Raw genomic sequence first — 9,941 nt, forward strand, 5'->3', positions numbered from 1 at the left:
CAGTATTTGGTTGCCATGCCAACCAACTATGTCATCCCTTGCATGATAAATTAAAGCAAATCCAATACCCATCCAGTGTTTATAACGGATTACCCAATATAGAAATATCATTATTGTACAGGAAATGAACTCATTAGGATGCCGTAGTACTTAATCAATACATTATGGATAATTATGTGCAAATTAGGCAGTTCAGTCCCCAAAATGAGGTACAGAAAGGGATTAATAGCGAGTATGTTTATAGTCATAGGTGACGTAATGGCTTTTAACTAAACTGATCCTCACATAATTTGAGGAACTCGTTATTTTAGTGAGAAAATGGGTAATTAAGCAACTCGTCTTCATCTGTTCACATTTTCTAGCTATCATAACTACTGACAGTTAATATAAATGACTTCAATGCACCGACAGAGTTCCCAGTCCTTTACTAAAGTATTTCTAATAATTAGAAAAGTGAATTTATACCACCCACCCACCCAATCAGAATTAAAACACTTGTATTTTGAATATTTAAATTTTAAATTTTCGCTTTGTATGTATGTATGTATGTATGTTTGTATAGAGCTTGGTACCACGAAATGCTTTGTACCACGGTATTTCTGAACACACCGATATACGTGTCACGGTATACTGCAGTCTTATTAGGGACGAACAATGTGTCTGGAGCCTGACACTATTGTTAGGAAGAAATTCGTCTGATAATAGCTGAAATCAACTTTTTGCTCTGATTTCTATCAAAGCAACACGACATCTTATCCATTATGTTCTTCGAAATCAAAAGTATCTTGAGATGCAATAACATAAAATATCTCAGCTTCAAAAAGGAAATCACAGCCCTACCTGCTTAAAGAATTTGCTGTCTTTATGTCAAGTATTGTATATATTGTAATTTAAAAACTTTAACTTAAAAGGGATGATTAAGATTACACTATAGCTGACATAAGTTATCTTGTTGGTAAAATTACGAAGTGTTGACACCGAAACCAGTAATTTACTAGTTACATTATTGTAATAAATATAGGGTATATGCTATTTGTGTTTAGGTCTCCGTTTTTAGCTTAGTTAGATTCTAGTGATTATTTGATGAATAAGGGGAGCCGGTGTTGGGAAAATAATCTGCAACCTGAGTAAACAGCCAAACTCAAGGAACAGATAGCATAACGTACAGCAATCACGAGACTTTATGACAGTATGGATTAGTTTCGTAAAATGGACCCTCCCTAATTTCTTAACATATGGAATTTTCTGGATATTGTTAGATCTACTTGTTTATTTATTATGCATATTGGTATTGTAAGTAATATAATTATTTCGTAGAAGTAAGCATTCTTAGTAGTACTATCAATCTTGGAAGAGATATATTGAGAGAACTGATTCATTTATTTAATTCAATAATTCGTTGTAATTACAGTGCTCTAATATTTATTTAAAGGATATTGGATATATAATAGTTGTACGCGATTACCGTGAATTCATTTAAAGACATTTTGAGATAATAACATAGTGATTCTTCTGCATTTTGATACATCATTACAATGCAGGCTATCATTTCGAATGCCATTTGAACTCATTAGGATTACTCGCAAACTTTGGAATTTAATGAACATTTAGGACTTTAGGAATTCATTCAACACTCTAAGTTATTTTTAATTCTGTCCCTTTGCATATTAGGGAAATAAATTATATTTTCAATTTTACACAACTCGTTTGTTTTGCTCTTTCTTGTTACTTATTTTTAGACAATGGAGTTGTGACACTACACTGAAACGATCTGCTTTTTTCCTATAAAACATGGTGCCTGTACCATCAATAAGGGTAACATGTGTTTACTGTTTTCTTTTCCAGCAACTGGTTTAGCACCTGTCAAACAATGTACGGAGCATAACACTATCAGTCTTTCTTTAGTGTGAACACCAATGCACGTTTTACAGGTACTTTTTCATTTACTCATTATCACCACCCAGTTGTGATAGATAATTTCAAAGGCAACCTTGAGCCCGTCTCTGCGGATTTCTTAGTACAATCTTTATGAAGATAAGTGAACTTAATCGGATTCTGACATCATAGTTGCTTGATTGCTTAGATCCGATAGTGTGTTGACTAACCAATCTTATTAATACCTCTTTCTCATCCGGTAAATTCATATAATCTTTCAAAATTGAAATTGTAAAGCCGCTGTTGAAGAAACCAGCCCTTGACCCTAAATATTTTTTCCAAAAAATAAACAAACAGCCTCCCTCTTTCTAACCTCACATTCATGTCTTAAGTCTCAGAAAAAGTTGTTCTGTCCTAACTTGTATCTCATCTGAATTTATCAAGTAGTTTTACCAATGTACGGTCTGCATGTCGTCCTCGCCACAGCAACTATACCGCCATTCTACAAGTAGTTAACGACATTCTCTATGCTTTGGATAGTCGAAAGATTACAGTCCTAACCAGCCTAGACTTATCTACAGCAGATGACACAATAGACCATGATATATTACTTCACCATTTCCATCATGTATTTGGCACTGGTGACACAGCCTTGCGTTGCTTGGTTCAATTCATTCTTAGTCGAGAGGATATACAATGTGTTCGTAAAAGGCACACATTACAACCAAATTCATTGATGTTTTGGTGTTTCATAGGGTTGGGTTCGTGGACCTGATCTCTTCATTCTATACACCTAGCCCCACTCAAGTGCCATGCATCGTCTTCTGATGTCTCACCATTTGTAAGCTCATGACATCCAAATATAATACACTTATAGTCACTCCATAGAAATTGATGTTACCATCCAAGGCGTAGAGAGGAACATGTCGGATGTGAAGTCAACGATGACACCTAACAAGGTACAGACGATCGATGGTAAAACTGACATCATTCTGATCACCACATAGAGACTCACTAAATTCTGTCCCTTACCTCAAACAATAAATGTCAACAACACCAACATTAAATTCACACAATCAGGAAAGAGCCTACGTATTATCCTCGACCGTACTTTCTCATTACATCAAAATGTCATGAACATATTCAAGGCTGCACACCTGTAGCAGAGACGCATCAGCTACATTCGCAGTTTTCTTTCTGTTTTGCTACTAAAAAAATTGTTGCTCCTTAGTATTTTCTAGACTTGATTACGGTCAATTGCTTCTATCATGTTCATCTCAATATCTACTAAAGCAAATCTTCAAGTTCATTCGGTACAAAATTGTACTATATTCAACCCTTTTATTACATTTTGTTTCTAAAAGCATGTACGAGAAAACAACAAGAAAGAATATTGATATACAAATCCTTTCCTTACGTTTATAAGATCGACCTTTGGTTTAACAGTTCTATCAATGTATCTTATCCAATATGTAGCAGACACCACCCTTGTATATTTGTTATAGGTACATGATGAAAATATTTGCATATTAAAACTGTTTGTCAGTACTGAACAAGCTTCTTACTTTAGGATATTTATATAATAGGTCAATTACACAGTTTTGAACGCATTTATCGGCTATTGTCTCATTTTTTATCCTAGATGTAATATATGGCACGCACTCTCTCTCTCTCTCTCTCTCTGTACGAATGAGAACACTAAGAAAGTTGTGGTGCACATCAGTGTTCACATTTCGCTGACAGTTGCGTCTCTGTTGCGGTGCTCGTGTGAACGCAGCGAAGTAGCATTCTCTATCTTCGTGAAAATACCACATGTCTGTCCTGTATTCCCATGAGTCCCTTTTCCTGTTAGTCTAGTTCGTTGCTTCTTATGCTCTCTGTTATGTACTCTGCTACACGCCTAGCTAGTATGGAGGACAGAATTTCCTATTTAGCGAACTTTAATATTGACATGCCATTTTATAATAGACAACAACGAACGTTAACGTTTGAGAAAATGAAACTTGTACGTGCACTAGATACCTCAGTACAAAACACATGAACATTTTGGTTGAAACAAACGCAAACGTTCTAACTGAATATATTTATGTGCCTCGCGGCATTTTCTCGAGGTAAATATCCATAAAGAAGGCTACCGATAACCGAAGTCATTTATTGCTTAAAAATCGAAATCGCGTACGTGCACATAGATAATATATGTAGAAGTCGAGAGCACTGATACAAGTATCAGAAAATTAAAAAGGAGAAAGCTTCTACGCTGATATTACAACACATGACCCGATCTCAAAGTATTAAGTATGCTATCCAGTATCCCCACCCGCCAGTATACTTCGAGACTGGTGCCCTGATCATTTAAGAATGGGTGCTCTGATTCATTTAAACGTACTTAAGAATTAATGTTCTACCGTATTTGTTCTTTTAAATTACTGGTTATGTTCTACATATTTTAATATTCGTATGATATTCTACTTTCTAATTTTCCAACAACTGACAGTTGTGTTCTAACTTGATGACCACTTCCTTTGTAAAGAGTAACTTCCAACAAACTGCTCCTCAGATAATGTTGGTAAATAAACGCCAATGCCAGCATTAATATTTGAGTTCGTGGTCATTCCTGTTTGAACCATCACTTAAGTCATTTTCGTATTTCATCCGACGAGAAAAAGATATGGTAGCATTAATATTCGTAGATCTGATTGCTCGAAAGATTAATATCTATATTTCATGTAAGTTTCAGCAAATCTCTTGATGAATGATGTAAAAACAACAGGAGGCGTTTTGATTCTCTTTGAAAAAAAAGAAACAAGAACAGAACAAAACAAATACACAATAGATGGTTCTTCTTCGAAAAATATAATTAAAAAAAACTTTGCGGAGTAGATACGAATAAATATTTTCATTCTGAAGTGGAAACATTTTGTAATGTCAGTTTGGATTTGCCACTCGTAACAATATAATGTTTTCATGTCACTCGTGATATATTTTTATTATATCTACTACAATAACGTAGATATGCTCTATCTATTACATAAAATAAATATTTTGAAGAAACTAAACTTGATTTTAAAGTACCGATTAAATTAAAATATTTTCGAACACGCTTCATTTAGTCTGGGCTTGTTCGTTCTTGCACTACTTTTCATTCTGATTTTTGTTACTAAGCATACATATTTGGATTTGTTTTCCTACTCTTGAATGCTCTCACACAGTGCGTTAACAGAGTATGAAGAATCTGTTCTAGACAAGTAAATTATATCGAGAGTTTAGACAAATATAAAGCTGGAGGAAACGTTCATATTTTCCTTCTTTTTAAATACTTTAGTCTTATTTTCAAACTTTTTGAACGAATTGTTTTCATGATATCTCAATTTATGTTTTGTTATTTCCCATGTTGTTTGAGTGTCAGATATAAGCGCTGCTAAATCACATTTCAGATCCATAGTGTGTACTTAATTCATCATAAATATTACAATTAAATCAGCAGATATGTTTTTACATATATGCATAGATTCACAAGTATAAACATGTTGAAATATGTGAAGAAATTGTGGTTTCGATGATCATGGCACTGCTCCGATTATAAAATGAACGTGTACTGATTGTTCGCTCTTCAAAAACTGTTCTAATTAAAACAGTAAAATTGTTTATCTCTTTTTGATCTCCCAAACCATTTATTTATCTACCGTGTAATGACCACGTTTTCACCTCCTGTAGCTATAATATGTATTCGATGAAAGTGTGATGTGAATGAGCAAAGTTAATATATTTAGCAAGAAAAATCACAAATATCCGCTCTTTGCAGGAATTATGCTAACTACTCATCACTCGATGACGTGAACGGTGTCTTCATATTCATTGGTGTTATCACAGTGTGATGAATTGAAATATTTTAGCGATAAATAAAATAATTTATTAACTCATTTCCATCCGTGTATATTTACTTGCTAAAAAAAAACTCAGGAGGGCTAACGTAAACTATTCATATACCCGGACAGAGTCGCCATTCCATTGATAAAGTATACATGTTAAATCAGAAAAGTGGATATTACTCCATATTAAAGAACCAAATTCAAATGACTACGATAAACAAGACTTGCATTTGGGATATTCACATAGTCAAAATGCTCTTTGACATCAAAACTTAATAATTATAAAAATGTTATATTGGTCAGAAAACGAAATATATGATACGCGAATTTCTAAAAATAAATTCATGTATATGTCCGTCAAAACGATCAGCAGTGTGTTATTTAAAAATCAAAGCAATCACCATTTCCCATAGACTTTAATGCTAATATATCAAAAATGAAAATAATTTATTCATTAGGCTGGCATAGATGAAACACATGATTCCATTCATCAGAGTTACAGAAATTGTTTTCAGCCTTGAAATACAGGGGTTTTGCAGCATTTTCTTGTGCCTCATACAGGTTTAAACGTATGCTCAAATCCCGGACTGAAACATTTGTTTGAAAACATATCTTTTAACAAAAGCTAATAAAGACAATTTTACTGCTACCACTACTACTACTAATACCACATAACACGTGGTAATAATAAGGGCCTAGAATGTAAAGGGGTAGTGAACTCACTTTGAAATTCTGTAGTTTATTTCTAGATTTCAGGATGTGGCTGCATCGAACTATGATACTTCTCCGATTTCACCGAATTGGCAACAAAAACCACGCTCAAATTTCGATTTAGAGACTTCATTATGTTATTCACACAAAAAAGAACACTGGCTGATATAATACTTATTACTGATTACTATTGAACATTTGATTACTTTCGCTTCTTAAGTATACCAGCAACAGTTCCATTCCCATATAAGTACTATATGGACCAATAAACCCAAAAAACATACAATATGAACAGTCTTAAATTACGACTTATGGATGTCGTTATATATTCTATAAAAGACATATTTGCTCAAGGTTTTCTTTGATTTTTGAAGAATATTAGACAATATAAAATAGAACAAAGAAGAGTACTTCCAATCTGACCATATTAACAGAGCGACTAATGACGTACAGAAGCTATTATATTTCAATTAAGCAGAACAAAAAATATTATCTCCAAAGTGTTACTTTATCACTGTGCAGAAAAGCCGCCTTGCGTTAATTGGCTTAAGGTTCGATCTTAGGTACATCTCAATTGTCCGTATCTTTGCAGTGTATTTTAAGCGTATTTTGTAAAAATTCCTTCAGCATTAGCCATCACCATACTCTCATTAATAACACCGTCTTTCATTCGAACTTTTCTAAACCAATTCTGAACCGCAAGATTAATGTCGTCCAGCAACAAGTGGTTCACAAGGGCCGATTTTGGTAAGATTATTACGTACAAAAGTGGCTTACAGTTATTGGCATTGTTCTTGAGCATAGTCCCTAATTATAAAGAACTTCTTGCTTTGATAACTCTCTTTAAGGACACACCTAATTACTTAATATTACCATTGTGGTATCAGATGTGTTGACTCAAACATGTTTGGAAAAAAGAAGGCATTTTCTTTAAGATCTCTTCATTTACGCAAGATGATAGTATTGAATAGCTTAATTAATCAATGTAATAACTCCAATACGTGTTAAACATTTTGTTCGCAAATGCGTGAAAAAGAATGTCGGAATAATCTTTTACGGAGACATGTGTATATGAATATGTACTTTTTACTTAAACCTCGAAATTTTGAAACATACGAGAATAAAGTGTTTCACAGTAATGCCAAATATCTATCCGTAATTTACGAGCCGCCGCTACACAACTTCTGCTTCGTTTTTATACAACAGAATCACTCTTTATAAGTGATAAGTCAGCGCATTTGTTTTACAGCATTATGTTTATATCGATGAAATTAGTAGAAAGGCATATGTGCTTTTTCAAAATGGCTTATAGCGAAACCTGACTAATCCGTCCTCTAAACTTTCTCGAGTACAGACCATTTAATTTGCAGACTTTAATTAGCCTTCTACACTTCTAATTAAATATGACCGAGTACCTCGAATCAATAACAATACCGACAATACCATGATGAGTAGTCCGATTCACTACCAATACAGTAAAAAGATTTGTTTACTTTCAGTACATATCCAACTGATACACGTCCTACTGTTGGCAAGCTCGTCTCGCAATCATAGTTAAAAAAATGGGTAGTGTAGCATCTCTCAATATACATCAATCTATTATTCTCTTTCTATAACCTTTAGACTGTACAAGTGTAATTTTTTATACAAAAGCTAATTGTTGACTCTTTGGAACGTAAATGTATGAGGTGTACTCAGTTATATATTTTTGGCTTGTTTTAAATGGTTACTTTGACGATCAAGAATGTATCAGAGTTCAGTTAAATACTCGACTGGTTCACCACAGATCAAACTAAAAAGGTATACCGATGTTTGTAAGACTACAAATATAGAAAGTACGTACAGGCCAATACCTTCAGAAACTGTAGTTGCGTACACTGTTTTATCATGTACCTTTCAAGACTGACGGAATTAATCCTTTTGTAGCTTGTACCATCTCTCTCAGATAAGTTCTGATAATTCAAGAGATCATCGGCATAATTGGTGCGGGAAAGTCACAATTGCAGACACACGCACACATACACTAACCCCCCAGAGGTAACAATGTTGGCATTCTGGCAATTTGGAAAGCTGTAATAAATATGAAAATCCAAGCTTAAAGTGTGCAAGCTGAAGAGCAGACAATGAGAACTTGAAATTCATAGGAAAAGCAAATACAATTCTGCTTACCGTTAACTGCAGTTTGCCATCGTAATCCAGTAAAGATAAAAACCACTATTATCTGGCACAAAGCTAAAATAGCTAAACAATTTACAATTTTCAGTCGCTTCGCCATTGCTAGTGCTGAACCCTGCAACAGATTGGCGGCGCGTGCTCCAATTACATACCTGCCAGCTAGTTGAAATTGCTCTGGCTGATTTATTACTCCTTAAGTTGGCAGGGTACAGTTTCGTACATTGGCCCCTAGCAACTTTCTTAACTTAAGGTTATGGTGTGACTTTTTCAGCTATTATTGTTTACTAATTACAGATATGGATATATTTATGAACTATGTGTTTCGGGCTTGTGTTATTCTTGAAATTGATGTCAGGCATGTACACTTTCCATACTTACTCTGCAGTATGTTGATAGTGAAATACCAATAGTTGGCTAGGAAGAAGAGCTAGCCTCCCATAGCAGTAAACACATGGGTTTGGGGCAAGTAGAATATCTAAAGAACGGCTTGGATGACAGCTATTTTCAATTTCAGCAGCCTGTTTAGTACACACTGTTTTGCAGAATTGTCGTCTAGGAAAGGGGCTTGTGTTTGCACCGTGAGCATCACATGGTGTCAAAAATGACATTCGGGCATGAAAATTGCAGGTTGGGATTTGGGGTTGGGGTGCATAAACTTCTTCTGCTATGAACTGCCATTGACTTCTCTGGTCAAGTGAATACTATTCTTATGCTTTGTTTTAATATAGGTATATACAAATATGGACCTTTTTGACCTCACTTTGTGTAAGATATTTTGTAATTTTTTAGACTAGGTCGCTGATTGCGACATTAAATGTTTACACAAAAACTGGCCTCTGCCCCCTTAGGTGAGGCATACACGTCAAAACATTCATGACGAATACATTGTACGTTGGACATCATATACTTGTTACAATAAGAAGAAAACACAAAGGTGAAAATACGCCTTAATGTGAGATAATTGAATAATAGTGTAGGCGAGCGCTGTAATTACAAATCGCAGTGCGTTGAAATTCAGCCTCTCATCCATCAATGTTACAAAGAATATCATAAGCTACCATGAGGCATAAACTAGTCATTGTTCCATACCATTAAGTTTGCACACACACTTTTAACCAAGAGTTTGCAGTGCGCAAAACATCACACGCTATCCTAAGATTAACTCCTCTCCATCCCTTTCGATTTTGACAACTTTTTACATGTTCTATCAATTAGGTATTTTCTGTTGAAATTCACATAGTGGATTAATTTTGAAATGATCGATAAAGTCACTTTTGATATCGCTTCCGTGCTCTTAAAAGGATATGCTTT

General features: G+C 34.5%; 1 protein-coding gene across 1 annotated transcript in view; it reads right to left on the reverse strand.

Moving 5' to 3' along the window:
• LOC149801463 (carbohydrate sulfotransferase 8-like) overlaps window positions 1-8,760 on the reverse strand; it is a 66,808-nt gene extending 58,048 nt beyond the window's left edge. Inside the window, exon 1 of the mRNA XM_089955614.1 lies at window positions 8,625-8,760. Within this exon, the coding sequence (XP_089811740.1) occupies window positions 8,625-8,730 (106 nt within the window). The 5' untranslated portion in view covers window positions 8,731-8,760. The remainder of the gene's footprint in view (window positions 1-8,624) is intronic.
• Window positions 8,761-9,941: the final 1,181 nt, after the last annotated feature.

Source organism: Sinohyriopsis cumingii, chromosome 4 (genome assembly GCF_028554795.1).
Source record: "Sinohyriopsis cumingii isolate HCF-2022 chromosome 4, ASM2855479v2, whole genome shotgun sequence".
Classification (NCBI taxonomy): domain Eukaryota; kingdom Metazoa; phylum Mollusca; class Bivalvia; order Unionida; family Unionidae; genus Sinohyriopsis; species Sinohyriopsis cumingii.